This window comes from Pipistrellus hanaki (assembly GCF_964339955.1).
Source record: "Pipistrellus hanaki genome assembly, chromosome: 6".
NCBI classification, from domain to species: domain Eukaryota; kingdom Metazoa; phylum Chordata; class Mammalia; order Chiroptera; family Vespertilionidae; genus Pipistrellus; species Pipistrellus hanaki.
The window spans coordinates 64867840-64884944 of NC_140508.1; the positions used below are offsets into that span (position 1 = coordinate 64867840).

The 17105-nt window shown below is 41.0% G+C and overlaps 1 protein-coding gene across 1 annotated transcript in view; it reads right to left on the bottom strand.

Annotated features, from left to right (window-relative positions):
* ARFGEF2 (ARF guanine nucleotide exchange factor 2) overlaps positions 1–17105 on the bottom strand; it is an 85453-nt gene that overhangs the window by 34581 nt on the left and 33767 nt on the right. The window contains exons 10-22 of the mRNA XM_084886926.1: positions 15739–15973; positions 14799–14898; positions 13909–14048; positions 12604–12712; positions 11827–12010; positions 10064–10175; positions 9331–9536; positions 6774–6858; positions 6498–6669; positions 5836–5987; positions 4587–4715; positions 3407–3565; positions 432–579 (exon numbers count right to left, since the gene is read on the bottom strand). Of these exons, the coding sequence (XP_084743052.1) occupies positions 432–579; positions 3407–3565; positions 4587–4715; positions 5836–5987; positions 6498–6669; positions 6774–6858; positions 9331–9536; positions 10064–10175; positions 11827–12010; positions 12604–12712; positions 13909–14048; positions 14799–14898; positions 15739–15973 (1931 nt within the window). The remainder of the gene's footprint in view (positions 1–431; positions 580–3406; positions 3566–4586; positions 4716–5835; positions 5988–6497; positions 6670–6773; positions 6859–9330; positions 9537–10063; positions 10176–11826; positions 12011–12603; positions 12713–13908; positions 14049–14798; positions 14899–15738; positions 15974–17105) is intronic.

The window sequence follows — 17105 nt, forward strand, 5'->3', positions numbered from 1 at the left end:
GCCTCTCAATCCAACATATAGCCAGAAATAATTCTACTTTCATAAGAATACCATTTGAAAAAGCTCCCCAAATGAACACAGAAGAGAGGTCGACTCCACCTTTTAAAATCTAGAGATACACATACCCACTCCTCTCATAGGAGGTACCAAAGCTGTAGCCTTTCTAAAGCAAGTGGCTTTCCTCCCAGTACTAGTATAGTTTTATGTCTATAGAGAAAAGTGATGCACCCTGCTGATTTTGATAAAATTGGCATTACTCGACAGTTTCATGACAACTAAGACTGCTGGAGCAGCACTTGCATTAGTAAACATACTGTCAGCTGGCACAGAAGGAAGAGACGGTTTATGAGACAGTCCTGATGAGACAAGCAGGGTTTCACCCCGGTTAACTTGAGAGTCCGTGAGGCCAGCTGTGGGGCCTGGAGTCTTACCAAGACCAAGGCCCATGAACTCTTCTCCCACCAACGTGTGGCCCTTCAGGCTCCCCTCTCTTTCACGCCCAGCCCCAGACAGGTAGCGGGTCTTCACACCGGTTCCTATCAGCTGAGCAAGCTCTAGTTGGCTGATACACTTCAAGATCTAATGAAAAGAAGGCATGAAGAAATGAGGTCCTATTTTATAGCCTAAATTAGCGTGATCTTAAATTAGTCATTAAAGAGTCCTATGAAACACACAGCTTTTCAGGTGAGAATAAAATCTGAGGGCATTAAGGGGGCTTTCCTAGTCCCAGAATGTAGGTCTGGACAACAGGTTTCACATAAAAAACAACAAATTATTAAAAAGGGAAAGAGCAAAATAAAAGCTGGTACAACACCCCTGACTGGTTTGGCTCAGTGGATAGGACGTCTGCCTGTGGACTGAAAGGTCCCGGGTTCAACTCCGGTCAAGGGCATGTACCTTGGTTGTGGACACATCCCCAGTAGGAGGCATGCAAGAGGCAGCTGATAGATGTTTCTCTCTCATTGATGTTTCTAGCTCTCTATACTTCTCCTTTCCTTTCTGAGGAAGGAAAAAAAAAAAAAAGCTGGTACAACAGTTATGTGATATAAATGTTTATGCAAATTTATTAAATGCTCAAGAGAGAAAAAAAGGTATTTGCCTAGAGAAGGAGATTCCATCCACCATGCTACTCAATAAGTGCACCATCTATTCTGACTTAGCCACCCCACCTCCTTTCTTCTCTAAATAACACACTAGCCTCCCAGCTGTTCCTTTAGCTTGACATATCTAGTCCTACATCAGGGTCTTTTTGCACTTGCTGTTTCTTATGCCTGGAACATGTTCATTATACTCTTCCCCTTGGCTCACTCCTTAGATTCTCAGCTTAGGCCTGTGTCCTCAGAGACACCCACCTTGACCACCCCAAGATCACACACCCTCCCCTGGTCACACACTTTTTAACATTATACCATGTAATTATTTGTTTGTTCGCTGTCTTAAGTGCCAAAAGGGCATTAACTCTGTCTTGTTCACTGCTGAATACCCAGCACTTAAAAAATAGTTGGCAACTATTACTTGGTTAACTGAATGAATGAGCATGTGTCCTAGAATGGACGTGCAGTGGGAGAAGAGTATCTTCCAGCCCTGCGGGTGGTTCTGGTGCTTGAGATCACATACCTTCCCACAAGCCTCTCTCACCTGGAGCTTACCTAAAGAAACAAATTAGTTTCAGCTTCTCCTGGAAGGAAAGCTAGCCTCATGAAACTCACTGGAAGATGGAGCATAGATCTCCAGATAAAGCCCTCCTAAGGATGTTCAAGGGAACTTCTGACTAAAGCTGAGATTGCCTTTCATACTGATCTTACAACCCAATCCCAGATGGCAGGGCTCCACTATACCACTGAGCACTGCTGAGTATCTTTACTTATAAACTGTCTTCCTCTTGACTGAGAAAGGTACTTAATTCTACCAAAGAAAGCCATTCCCTGGTTGGTCCACACAGCACACTATAAATTATTACTAGTAAACTATTAATGCCTACCGACTCCCTTTTCCAGAAGCTGGGGAGAGCTGGAATCTCAAGCATGTGAATACTTGTGGCCAAAAATTTATTGGCTCTAACCTGATTTCTCAAGGTTTCTGACCATTAAATAGGCGGTTAATTCATTTTTAATATTTCCAGTGCTGCAAATGCTTGGCAACCAGTAGAAACTCCACATAGATCATACCTCCCAGGTTAAAAAAATAAGTTGTAGGAGAGAAAGCAGCTATTCATTAATTCACTAGGTAGTTATTAAGACACCTCAGAAGACAGGAAATTATTTTTTAATTGACTTTTTCTTTAAAGAGAAAGAGGAAGGCGGGGTGAGGGGGAGGGAGAGAGAGAAATAGAGAAACATTAATTTGCTGTTCCACCTATCATTAGTTGTTTCTTGCTCGTGTGCTGTCTGGGGATCGAGGATTGAACCCACAACCCTGGCACATCGGGATAACACTCTAACCAACTGAGCTACCCAGCCAGGGCAGGAAATTATTTTTTTAAAAAAGCACCCAACTTATGAAAAGCAAAACACCCATCCTCCATCTTTTCTAACATGAAATACTGCAGAGTTGTATAGCGAAAGGAAAGGATGGGTGAAAATGGACAAAGGTCTGTGCCATGATGATCAAGATAATAACTAACAATACTGTGCTTCTCTATATCCTGTATTTCCTGTAAACTGCAGTAGAGGCTCAAATTGATTTAAGTTTGAGTTTTAGGCAAATGTGACCAGAGAGTGCATGATGTCTGGTTGTCTCTCCTTTCCGCAACATCATTTTAAATGGCTAAGTCACAGAAAAGAACTGGTGTACCACACTTTTTAAAAAAGAGCAATCTCTCATTGTTGGAACATTTAGGCTGTTTTTACTTCAATCTTTTCCTTAGAACTAAAGTTTCGATAACTTTTCAAGCACACTTGTACACATAATTATGTGAGAATGTTGGAATATTGTTTAGTTAAATGAAAATGTGAACCCACTAGCGATTTTCCTAATGGCTCACTGTAAATGCTGACCATTTTTTAAAAGAAAGAATTGGGAGATAAATCAGGCTCCTAGCTTTGTCCTAAATCTACTCGTGACAGTGAGAACTCCCAGAGATGTGTAAGGACTGGGGGAAAGTGGCATTAATGTGGAGCAAAGCTGTTACAATAGCAGTGCACTCTGTGAGGACATTGACCCCGGGGTGTAAGATCACCTCATGAGGTGGTGCATCTGCACAAAACCATTTCCCTCACCACAGCCCCAGAGACTGACCTTTAGATATATGATGTATTTGTGGATAAGAGAAAACCTAGAGTTAAAATTAGGCCCGACTTCGAGAAAACTGAAAGTGACCAAAGAGAAACTGACACTGAATAGAAGGAATGCGGTAGTCACCTGAACTAAAAAAAGGCCATTACCAGGCTTTCAGAGAGACACACACCTCGTGCCAGGAATTCCCGAGGTAGTTGCCATCAGTGTGAGCCACTGTGATAAGCGTCTTTATGGTGTCAATGTTTTTCTGCTTCATTTCTGTGATGCTGGAGCTGGCTGTCAGCAGGGAGAAGCGAGCAAGAGCCTGAACGTAGGCATCTCGTTCCAGCTGTAATGGAAGACCAGAGAGAACATTGACATTCCACCCTGAGCATGACCGTCTTCATATCTATGGGGCTGGTGCACTGGGCTTCTCTGATACCTGCACACACCACAGGCTCCATGCACACTAACATGCCAGCTATTCCACGCTGGTGTTCTCCTACTGTCATAACATCCCACTGAGGCTCCCACACACCACATGTTTGAGAACTAGCCCTTTCCTTTTCAAATGACCTCAAACTTATGTTCCTGTTCTATTCCCTTTGGAGGGAGCAGAGGAGGAATCTGCTGAATGCTAACATTATCCATAAATTCTGGGATCTGTAACAATCCTGCAAGGTAGGCCTATTTTTTTTCAAGTTTACAAATGAGGAAATACAAAGTATCTTAGAGAGAAGTTAGCTGGGCCAATGTCACATGGCTAGAGAAATAGCAGAGCTGGGTATTGAAACCCAGATTGCCTGATGACAAAGCCTATGGTCTTCGTACAAAAGAAAATGTTTAACTGTAAAATAAATGGGAATAGAAGATTGAGTTTTTCCAAATAAATGGATGCAAATTCTTATTGACTTAGAAAATGAATGGGATTGACAATGTCCTCATTTCATGACAGTTTAAAAATTAATTTTATTTGCTAGAACTTTCCAAGATTCAAAAAGTTTATAGACATATTCATTTCCTAATGAACTATTTGCTCCCCCCAGAGAAGATCTGGAAATGAGGGAATTATAATAAAAGCTGATTTTAAGCACCAGGGAAGGCAAGTTAGGCAGACCAAATCCAATCAAGTAGCTTGAACTTTCAAAGAAAGTTTTTCAACTGTAAAACCTTTTAAGAGACTATTAACCAAAACCTCCATTTTCCCCTTCCAATGAGGCAGTTGCTAGCACAAATCTGTGGGCTGCTTCTCAGTGGGCACAAGTAAGGAGTTTGCTGAGATTTTAAATGCCTGATAGTTTCTAGGTTTTGCCAAATCTAAAAGAACACAGCCTACCAGCATCTCTGGAACTTTGTTAACTTACACCCACCTGCATTCCAAAGATGCAGGCGATCCGGATTGCACAGCGGATACCCTCCAAGCACAGGGAGGCCACTTCAGTGTCATCACAGTTCTGCAGTCCAATGCTGTAGGCTGCCAACAGCGGCGTCCACACCAGCTACCAAGGAAGGAAGGTTTCAATAATGTCTAGAATTTCAGTGGAAAGAGCACTTACAGGCCATACTGTTAGTTATGAGCATAGCCAGAGTGCCAAATTCACTGCTATTTTTATTTCAATCTATTCCAGTTACAATATAAAACAGCTCCTCCTAAACTGTGGTCAAAACTATCACTATAGAGATGCCATATACTACATGTACAGATCAAAAGAAAGGATGGTAACTCTGTGGCTAGTGTGCCACCTCTATGCCTACCTGTGCTCACAAAAGACATTACTAATCAATGAGATCCCACAGTGTAATAGGCAGCATTAGCAATCAGAGGTTAGCATGCAAAAATAAAACCTATAGGCAACTTATCTCCCATAACTTAATTAATTGAAAGAGCCCTATTTCAATTATTTAGACTTTACTATCCTCCAATTTTCTTGTGAACTTCCTGAAAAGAAAAGCTCACAAAAATCTAGAATTGATCAACTATGTAGCATTAGAACGTGTTTCTTTTTTAGACATTTTAAAAATAGAGAGGCCTCAGGTTAAGGTGGTGTACCTCCATCTATTCTCATCTGATAAACGAATCCTGAGGCCACTGAGATGAGCTATCACAATAAAACGGTCTCTTTTGCCTAAATAATTATTAATTCATTAAATTTCACCAGCAACGCTGTATTTGACCCCATTTTATAGATGATGAATAGAGAGAGGCTGAGTAACTGACCAAGGTCACAGAACTACAAAGTGGCCAAGGCTTGGGGTAAAGGGAAGTAGAGAGTATAGTGGTGGATACAGGATGGATGGAGACTTGACTTGGGGTGGTGAACACACAATACAATGTATGTGCACCTGAAACCCGTCTTAATTTTATTAATCAGTGTCATCCCAATAAATTCAATTAAAAAACAACAAAAACAAAAATGGCAAAGACAGGATTCAACCCAGACATTCTGACTGCAGAGCCTATGATAGGGCTTCTAGAAAGGATTCACCTTCAGAAAGCAATTCCCAGACTTGGCCTTTCCTCTCCTCAATCTCTTCACCATTATATACTCGCTGGTTAGCTTCCGGCTGGTTAACTCCAGAATTGGGGTTAGCCGCATCCTAACTTCTCAGGATACTCACTTTGAACATTGGCCGGACGTGGTCCAAGTGAGTGGCACTCGTAAATGGGGCTTTGGCGTGGCTCACAGCCTCCATCAGAGCTTTGGCTGTTTTAGCCATTTGCTCCATTTCCAAATTGTACAGCAGCCGTCGCTGCTTTTCACTAGCTACATCTACAGAGAAATAAGAGAATAAGAACTAAGACTCACTGAGTGCTGGCTAAGTGCCAGGCACTGCTTCAAAAAATTTATAATAACCAATTCACAAATCCTCCCAACCATCCTATGAGTCTGTTAGAAATATTATCATCATACAATGAGGCACAGAGGTGTTAAGTAACTTACACAGAGTCACACAGCTAATAAGTAGTACAGCTGCGACTTGAGTGGCTCTGGAGCCTGCACTATAAACCTCTACACTCTGCTGCCTCGCAAACAAAGATATGGGTAGCTTCAAAAGTGCCAAAACTAACAGAATTCTAATCAAGGTCAGCAAAATCACCACTTGTATCAAAGCAAGTTTTAAGGAACATTTTTGGAGAGCAATTCAGATTAATTAACCACATCTCTTATTCAGTTATCTATATATGCAAATTAATACCATCATCCATAAAATGAGCTTAATCATGCATTCTGACACATTTGAAAATTGCAGTGAATATAAAGTTTGCCATTAGACCTTACTCTGCTTAGTAGATTTGGTTGCGATTGTGTGCTCCTTTGTTTCTTTCATTGCAATTTTCTTGCCTTCTATCTCTTCATAGATGCTTGAGAGGTATTCTTCTGGTAGATCTTTACTATCATTGATGCCCCGATTCATTTTAATATACTGTTCTTTTGTCATTTTATTTTTTACCTATAATTTAAAAAAATTTCAAAAACCATTTAGAAAATATCCAATGGCCCAAATAAAGCTACTGATTGAGCTACCATAATATATAAGTCATTAACATACTGTACCTGAGGGCTGTGCAAGTCTGTAGTTAGCATAATAATCGAATATGCTAGGACGTACGCAGTGTCAGCACTAGCAAAAAGTGTTTGCCTGGAAGAAAAGATTCCAGATGTTAGAACAAGCATACAGATGAGACTGGGACAGTCCAGTGCTGTTGGGGACATGCTTCACTGAAAGCAGGCGGATTTCTCCACATGTTGCCAAATGAGTAAGAGTTTTCATGCTTTCGTCATCGCTGATGGAAAATTAACGTCCGGAGTGTAAAGGTAGTTCAGAATATGTGTCAGCTTTAGATTTCTTTGAATAAAAGTTTCAAGTCAGTTTTATAAGAAGATCCCTAAGTATCTTCCAGGTTGAGACAAGCAAAGCACCCTCACTCATGGGTGTCAACCCTGCAGAGTAAGACCCTGAGAGTGAGGCCTCTTCTAGGTAGCACCCTTAGTGTCTCGCTTACCACAGGCTGGTCCTCTTACTGTCCGCAAGCACTTTGTGCTGGGCACTGGGTAGAAAGCTGACTAAAACTGCTGTCCAGTTATCAACAGTTTACAGTTTACATTACCCACTGTAATATTTAATAGCAGAAATACAAAGGAACTATTGGTGTGTTCTAAACATTATGCTGATGTCTGACTGTTTTTGTCTTATGCAAGGATAAAAGGACAAAAACTGGTAGATGCATAGTTTCATAATAGGTGAGGCTAAAGCTAGAAAAAACTGGTCTGCCCAATTGCTCCCAATAGGAAAAGGAGAAATTCTGAAGAACACACAAAAGGTCTGCATTCTAATGTGAAGTTTAATTAGGCCACATATTTTCTGATTAAGGGAAACAGAACAAGGTCTCCAGGTCCACAAAGGAAATACAGGCATACCTCAGAGATATAACAGGTTTGGCTCCAGGCCACCACAATCAAGTGAACATTGCAATAAAGTAAGTCACATGGTTTCCAAGTGCATATGAAAGTTATATTTACACTATAGTAATTTGTTAATTATGCAGTAGCATGTCATGTATATACTTTAATTAAAAATACTTCATTGCTAAAAATACTAACCATCGTCCAAGTCTGCAGTGAGATGTAATCTTTTTGCTAGATGTCAATGGCTGCTAACTGATCAGAATGGTTGTTGCTGACGGTTGGGGTGGGTGTGGCAATTTCTTAGCTAACTGTTTGGTGCAAGAGGCCTAGTTTTCAGCCTATCTCAACTTTTGACATACCTTCCTCACAATTATTTCTAGCTTTTGGTTTAATATGAGAGAGGTGAGACACTTCTTTTCACATGAAAACTTAGAAGCCACTGAAGGGTTATTAAATGGACTAATTTCAATATTGTTGTGTCTCAGGGAACAGAGAGGCCTAAGGAGAGGAGAGAGACAAGAGAACAGCCAGTTGGTAGAGCAGCCAGAACACACACATTTATTAAGTTCACAATCTTATATGGGTGCTATTTGTGCTTCCCCAAAATAATTGCAATAGTAACATTGAAGATCACTGATTACAGTAACAAATATACTAATAATGAAAAAGTTAGAAATACTGTAGATTATCCAAATGTGACACAGAGACACAGGTGAGCAAATACTTTTAGTATGCCTATATATTTAAAGTAAATAACATATAATTATGTTTTCACAGAAGTTCTAGCACCCATTTAGTTAGAATGAGCAGATGCTCCCTTTGCTGACCATGCCACCACCAGGGGACAGCTTGCCGTGGAGGACTGGAATCAATTAATATGAAAACCAACTTGATTAAAGGGACAAAATGTTATCAACATGTTTCTACTGAACAATTCCACATCATTTCCACAGTATATCCAGACATTTTTATCCTAGTAACTTCATGTTCAGTGGAAAAAGCATGAGCTTTGATTTAGGCAAACCCATATCCAACCCTGGCTCTGCTATTTACTAGCTGATTAATTCTGGACAGGTTGCTCAATGTTCCAGAGTCTGTTTCCTCATCTGTAAAACGGGGATACCGTTCGCAGGCTTACTATGAATTAAATGTAACACATTTAAAACTCATGGTCTTGCTGACACATAGCAGGTGTATAATAAAGGTCAGTTCTCTTTTCAATTTTATTTTCTACAAAAAACATGAACTACCTATGAAAAAAAGCCCTAACATGGAATCATACACTTAGATGGGTTTTATTAGTTACAGAGCCATTTGTTGTAACCTGCTCATCAGTATGTACTTAAAGAAAAACTAAAATCCTGAGATCTATCCCATATATTAAATCAGGGAGTTATTTTTGATTAGGGAAGAGGTGACCAAGTGCTTCCTCTCAAACCATAATACTCTCTTATCATAATTAATAGCGTGGGCAAGTTACTTAGCCTCTCAGATCTCAATCTCATTGTCTGTAAAAGGGGACATAGTTGCTCTGAGTTCTTACATGAAATAATCCCTCAGTACAGTGTCTGGCACATGGTGAACAAAAACTTTAGTTGTTTGGCATAGACTTAGAAAGATTACAATCAACCCCCAACCAAACTAAGATCAGTGTTCTGATGGAGGCAAAAACATGATGTACAAGGGATTTAAACATGACGCTCACCCCTGATTGCACTCTATGTATCTTGCGGCAAACTTCTCCATTAACCGATCAATCTTCTGGGCTTCCCCGGGTAGGCGGAAACCTTCTAGAAATGTCCGCAGGGCTGAGACAAACTCCTTTTCACAGAAGTCAAGTTGGTCCACATAGGCATACATCACCTCCTTGTTGAACCTCGTGCTGTCTCCCAGGAAATCACCCACTTGGGTCTGAAACACACACATTCACTTACATCTAGAAATTGTCAAATATGTATGCACAACGAAAGACACTTCAGTCAGAGTGGAGAGGCATAGTGCCCAGTTCAAGACACTCAGGACAAGAAAAACTACTAGAAAAGCTAGGTGATTCCCTGAACTGTCCGCCCACCCAATAATTCCAGGTCAGTCTGTCCTGCCACAGAGGAGGAGGAAGCACAAGAGACTTAAAAAGGGAGAACTGATGGGGCATACTAGGGAGGGAGGTTAGTGGCCGATAGAACAGTTTCTAGCAATGAAGGCACACTTCTAGCTCTGATACTGTGCCACCAAATATGCAACCACTTGTCAGGAGGTTAGTTTATTCCCTTCAAAGAGCTTTTTGCATCACTGGCCAAAGGGAAGAGTAGGGCTGCTATAAGCAGGGGTGTGGACAATAGCCACTGCACTCAGGGTCAGACAATCTCTATGTTAAACCTGGTACGTTCTTAGTGTCACTTGATAGAACCCACGTGCAAGTGCTCAGTTCCCAGTCTTACAGAATCGAGACGCTCCTCCTGGTGCAGAAATTGGGCAATCTCTTCAACTGATGTTCCCAGCATGCTCTGCTCCTGAAGAAACTGGATCCCTCTCTTGGGTTTCTTGTTGAACCTGTTTTAAGAAGAGATGGGATACAAATTGCTCATTTCGAAATCTAAAGGATAGAAGTATCTGGCATTTGAGGTAGGTTAAAGTAACACCATGAACAAGCCATCATATATCAGCTAGGAAGGTCTTACGTACCCTGGCAGGTTACTGAATTCCATCTTCAATTTCTGACCTAGCCATACAGCGAAGTCTGTTGGTTGCCACCCAATATCCGTACTCCCCTTCTCCAACATTCACAAAACCCTAGATATTTATCTGGGGACACAATTCCCTGAAATAAAAACTACATTTCCTTGCCTCCCTCCCCCTTAAACAAAGTACAGCCACGTGATAAAGTTCTAGTCAGTGAGGACTGAGCAGAAGTGTTATGGGTACTTCTAGGAAAGCTCCTTAAACAAAGCTGACTTGACTGGGAGGTATAGTCTTTTTGCCCTTCCCCTCTTCTTCTCCAGAATATATGTGTGATGGCTAGAGGTCCAGCAGTCACCTTAAACCATGAGTCAACAATGAAGATGCAAATTGCATTAAGGCTGGTAAAGCAAAAGGCTAAGAGTAGCCTGGATCTCTGATGCCCATAGGAACCACTACAAAAGCTCTAGACTGCTTTTATGTATTTCCTATTAAAGGCAGGCAAATTTTCCACTAAGGTATAAATTCAACTTATTTACCAGGCTGTTCACGGGAGAGAATGACATCATATATAAGCACAAACTGTAGCAAGGGCTGTGAAGGCAGAAGATGAATAGGGTGCAGGAACAGAGAATAACTTGGGACCTGTAGATAGTGTGGTGACAGAAGGCCACTTTGAGGAAGACGTTTTGCCAAGTCCAAAGGATGAAAAAGACACAAGAATATTCCAATCAGGGGGCACGAGAACAAAAACACCTGGAAGTATTTAAAGGATTGAAATGATTATGTGATTCAGGGGTATTGGCAGGAGATGAGATTATCGAGAAATGAGGTCAGTGAGATGGGCCAGAGGCTGGGTCAGGCTGTGATGAGAAAATGGAAAACCTGGAATGACTTTAGGCAGGGCAGTGATAAGATCTAAGTTTTCAAAAAGATTACTTTTGAGGGATATAAGGATGGTGACAGAGGAAATGAAGAGATCAACACTTCAATCATTCAGAAGTTGGACAGGATATAAATGTGTGCATATGTATTTTTGTGTGTAAAAGACTAGAAAGAAACACATTAAGATTTACCAGTGATTACAATAATGGTAAGGTTTTCAAAGATGTAGGGCTGAAATTACTTTCACATGGTTCAGAAGAAAAAAATACATAGGTAACACTAATGTGGCAGATGTTAATTTTTCTGTATGTTAAAAATTTTCATAATATATAGTTGGAAAAAATGTTACCAATGGTGATTTCTTCTAGCAGTAATTTTATGAGCAATTTTAACATTCTTGCTTTATATTCTTCTATATTTTCTATGGTTTAATTTTTTTAATAAAAAAAAAAAAAAAAAAAAAGACCAGGCTTCAACACATTTCTCTCTAACACACAAAACTCATTCACTCTGCTGGCTTAATTAGGAACAGCTGCAAGTACCAGCACTCGCATTTCCCTTTTGAGGAGCCCCAGATCCCCAGAGATGTGGCTTTGTCAGAGGCCCCAAAAGATTCAGCTAGAGTAGCAGCCACACTCACAGCTCAATGCCATGTTCAATGATTTCTTTTTGTTGCTTGATGACCTCAAACTGCTCCGGATCATCCTGGATAGTTGTCTGGGTCCCCGAGGACACCGTGGACTCCATGGAGGTCACGCTGCTCCGTCTCATCATGTCGAGACCTTTCCCATCCCCCATTTCCTGATCTGTGGGCCTCTCCTGACCTGCAATGACATAATAGAAAAGAAAACCGTATTAGCATAAGAGAAACAAATTTGGCTGAACTCAGGTCTGGCTCTGCAATTCTTTTCCACACCTATAACAATAAGTTTGCACTGTCAAGATCATAAGTATAAAACCGTGATATTACTCTAATCCTTTACTTAAAAACTTACATTTTTGTGGTGTTTGATAAGCTAATTCTAAAATTCACATAAAAGTATGATAAAAACAGTCAAGACACTTGCACTGGTGCAAGAGTAGACAAATCAATAGAACAGAATAGAAAATTCAGAAACAGACATATACACACAAGGGAATATGATATGTCATAAAGTTGGACTTTTAAATCAGTGAGGGAGACTAATAAAAAATGTTGCAACAATTAGTCCTCCATTTGGAAAAGTGAAGTTAGAGCACAACTCAGACTATCCCTCTTCCAAATTCCAGATGAAGATTAAAAGGCAGAACCTTCAAAATACTATAGGTATTTAGAAAACTAAAGTGTTTTTTTTTTTTGCTAATTCTAAGACAACTATAACAGGACAACTTTTCCCAATTGTGAATGGAGGTGGTGTTGGCAGCAACCCTTTCTCACCGAGGCTGGTCTGGTGGTTGGGATTCACATACAGGTCTTTGCTCCACTCCACCATGCACTTGAGAATGGACACGAGGCACTCTAGGCCTTTCTTCCTCAAACTGAGCTCCTGAAGGACAAAAGTGACATGGCACAGAGACTTAGTTGAGAATTGCTAGCAGGGTCACCTAAGACCATCAGAAAACACAGATATTTACATTATGATTCATTAACAGTAGCAAAATTACAGTTATGAAGTAGCAACGAAAATAATTTTATGGTTGGGGGTCACCACAACATGAGGAACTGTATCAAAGGGTCGCAGCCTTAGAAAGGTTGAAACCACTGGGTTAGGGGGTGATCAGTCTGGCAGGCAGAAGCGGTTAGGGGCAATCATGCAGACAGGCAGGCGAGTGGTTGGGAGCCAGCAGTCTTGGATTGTGAGAGGGACGTCAGACTGTCCGTATAGGCCCGATCCCACAACCCTTGAAGGGTCCCAGATTGGAGAGGGTGCAGGCTGAGCTGAGGGACACCCCCATCCTGTGCATGAATTTCATGCACTGGGCCTCTAGTCTCAAAATAAGACAAAAAAAATCTTGTATTATGCAGGAAATTAGTGATTCTGAACACACTCTTATCTTCCAAACGACCGCAAATGTATTCTCTTTTAAGGCTCACTCTACAATAAAACCACTGTTTAAAAAAAATAGCATTTAAATAAAAAATTAAATGTGAATTGCAGATAATCTAAAACAAAAACCAATATTTTAGGATCAAAACAGCATCTAAGGTGGCACAGATCTCTCTATAAATCTAATGACAATATGAACGTTCTAGGAAAAATGCCATAGACCAAAATCCTACACATAATTCCAGGCAGCTCTCAGACGTTCTGACCAGTTCATTTAGAGGCCCCAAGTTAAGGATCCTATTCTTTATAGGTACACTGATAAGAGGCAATCTCTTCTGCTTTTACTGGAGCTTGAGATCCTGCAAGGTCTCTGGAAAGGTGACTGAGAGTGAACTTGCTTTCTATAAATATCAGTTCAAATGTCACCTCCTCAGGGAGACTATGATGACGTCATTAAAAAAAATGAAACCACCTCCACACTCCTTCTCTATCATCCCTGCTTTATTCTTCTCTGCAACTTATTTCTTCCTTGTCTGCTTGTAAGAGTTGTGATGGCAGCAACTGTGTGCATGTACATACATATTTGTTTTGTATCCACAGCAGCAAGAATGGTGCATGGCACATGGTGGCACTTGATAAATGTTTATCAAAATGAATGAACTTTAAGTATAAATGAGTGTTCTTAGTATTTTTACCTGCAGAGGTGTCATTCCAAGCTCATGTCCACTTCTTCCCTGAGCAATTTTGGATAAATCATTTACGAGGCGCTCAAAAATGTTAGCAGCATTTAAATCACAGTCGTAGTTGACATAAATATCTACAACACACTGGGCATCTTGGAAAATAACAAACAGATATTTTAAATTCTGATTAAACACAAATAACAGTTATGTTTTCTTATTAAATAAGATTCTTATGTCAAAAAATTTTCCCCAGTGAACTGCTAACTCCAGTGGACATACCACAGTGTCACACACAAGAAATGAATGTCTTAAGTAGCAGGGAGATGGGAGGCCCTCTCTCTAGGCCTGGGCACTACCTGAAATCTCAGGCAGTTCATTCTAACTTTCTAAGCTCACTTTCTTAATCAAAACGGGAGTAATAACTGCCTGATCCATTTCTAAAAGTTGTGTAACTCCTATGTTGGATGTAGAGAAGAAAGATGCTGGCTTTTCAGTCACACAATTGCATTGAATAAGGTAAATCCACATTTACCTACGCACCCCATCAAGGTTTGGCAGCACCAATACCTTGGATCCTGTGACTAAAAAACATTCAGCTGATAAGCAGGGTGACCAAGTGTCCCAGTTTCCTAGGACTTGAGGGTTTCTCAGGATGTGGAACTTTCAGTGCCAAAACCCCAATTTCCCGGGCAGCCAGGCTGAGTTGCTCATCCTCTAAAGAAGGTGGGGTGGGTTGGGTCTAGTCATTAGGTTAGCACTGGCCTATACAGTAATGATTTTCCCAGCACTCCATTAAAACTCAAAGAGGAGGAGTTAAAGATCTCCCTCTGGACTTTGGAAAATAAACACATCAAGAGGTTCCGGGCTAGCCAAAGGGATGAGCACCCTCAGGGAGAAAATACCTGCACAGATCCTTGTCAGAGTCTGAATGACCATCCACCTGTGCTCAAAAGAACTTGTTGATGTTTCTAAAATGTTCAGGAAAATCTCTTTGAAAAAGACCTATGTGACATGAAGACAAAGGAGGACACTGATTAATAGTTTAAATTAGGGCTCAAACCTCAAAGACTTTAGAGGACAGGCAGATCCTATGATGAGGAGTGGTGTACGCATGCTACTATCGCAATGAAACCCTAGCTGCGTGGGAACGGCTGGAGGGCAAGGGCACGGGGAACTGGGGAACACGGGCTCATCAGAGGGAGCAGCTGCTTCTGAGTCACTGCCAAGAGCTGCCACATGGAAATGCAGGACCACTGTCGTGATTTTTCAAGAGAAAGCAGAAATATGGATTTTCATGTAGAATCTGATTTCTCTACGTGGCAACTAATTCAGGGTAGTTCAAATAATTTAGACTAAACAAACATATTTGTGGGGGCTAAAACTAGCACATAGACGACTCGATTTAAACCTTTGATTAAAATGAAAGGAATAGCCGAAACCGGTTTGGCTCAGTGGTAGAGCGTCGGTCTGCGGACTGCAAGGTCCCAGGTTCGATTCCGGTCAAGGGCATGTACATTGGTTGCGGGTACATCCCTGGTAGGGGGTGTGCAAGAGGCAGCTGGTCGATGTTTCTCTCTCATCGACGTTTCTAGCTCTCTCTCTCTCTCCCTTCCTCTCTGTAAAAAATCAATAAAATATATTTAAAAAAATAAATAAATAAAATGAAAGGAATACAAGTTTTTTGGGCAGTAACTTTTCATGAAAAGGTATTCTTCGCTCCTCACTCATTCAAAAAGTTCTTTGGGGGAAAAGCAGCCTGTGTAATTGCAGTTCTTGGTGACCCTGCCACCAGCAGTTAACCATCTGGTACAAAATGAAAAAATATCAATTTGGAGTCCGTACCTCTATCTGCATTTTCAAGTGCATTTTAAAATTTGAAAGAAGAGTAAGAAAAATGGCCAGAGAGAGCTCAAAGACGTCAGGCACTGAAGAGACGCCGTTTTTGGACAATGCCACGCAGAGATATTGCTTGATTGCATTGATGAACATCTCGTGAGTCCTGAAGACTGGGCCGGCGTTCTGCAGCACCGAGAGGAGCAGCTGCAGGGAAACCACCTTGGAGCGCAGCTCGTGGGACCTCGCAAAGAAAACAAAGAACAATGATGGGGTTAAAAGATAAAACTTAAAAATCATGTTTCTTGAGAAGTCCTCACTCCTCCACCAGTGAGAATTTCCTGAGAAGCCAATGATTTAAGAACTAGCAACAGTACCTAAATGTCAAGAGAACAAGGGCAGATGACAGGAGATGGGTCCTTTTGGGACCTGCAGATCTTGTGAGAACAGGAACTGACAGCTTCTATTCTTTTCACCGCACCCCCACCATAAAGCAGAGATAGCAGGAGCAAAGTGATACCTGCCCCTGGAAAGCTGGTTCTGCAACTCACCTGATAGAACAATTACTTTTACAACCTCGTTCATGGAGCCTAAAACATCTGGCCTTCATAGACAATGAAGATGGTGCTCTTTATCCACCTGCCTCATGCCCCCTCACTCCGCCCACAGGAATAGTAAGTAATGAGAAATTTTCATAAACCATTTTCCTAATGGTTACATTCTCAACAGAAGAGTTGAGGGTTCTTATTAATGATTAATAATAATGATGATGATAATAGTATCTATAAAACTCTTATAAAGTGCAAGGCCTTGTGCTTTATATTATTTTATTAAATGGGTCTTGTAAGGTGATTTTCCATATTCCCATTTTCCAGAAACTCCTATAAGCCGTGGAGCTGGTCTTAGGTGTAAGGGCCAGGACTGAATGCAGTTCTCTCTGGCTCCAAAGCCTCTGCTTGGACACCACAGTACTGTCATCCTTGTGGTAGTTCACTCACTACAAAGGAAGGCTGGTTTCTCTGGTTTGAATCTGGGTCTGTACCCATGCAACAAAGGTTTTCAACCAGGACAGGAAACTGAAATTTGCTCACATCCTGCTCCTGCCCTCATTAGTATATTAAATTGATTAGTCAGTAAAAAGAGGATGCAGGCATATTCAAAGTAATTATTATTATTATTATTTTAAAAATATATTTTTATTTTTATAGAGAAAAAGGGAGAGGGGATAGAGAGTTAGAAACATCAATGAGAGAGAAACGTTGATCAGCTGCCTCCTGCACAACTCCCTACTGGGCATGTGCCTGCAACCAAGGTACATGCTCTTGACCAGAATCGAATCTGGGACCTTTCAGTCCACAGGTCGAGGCTCTATCCAC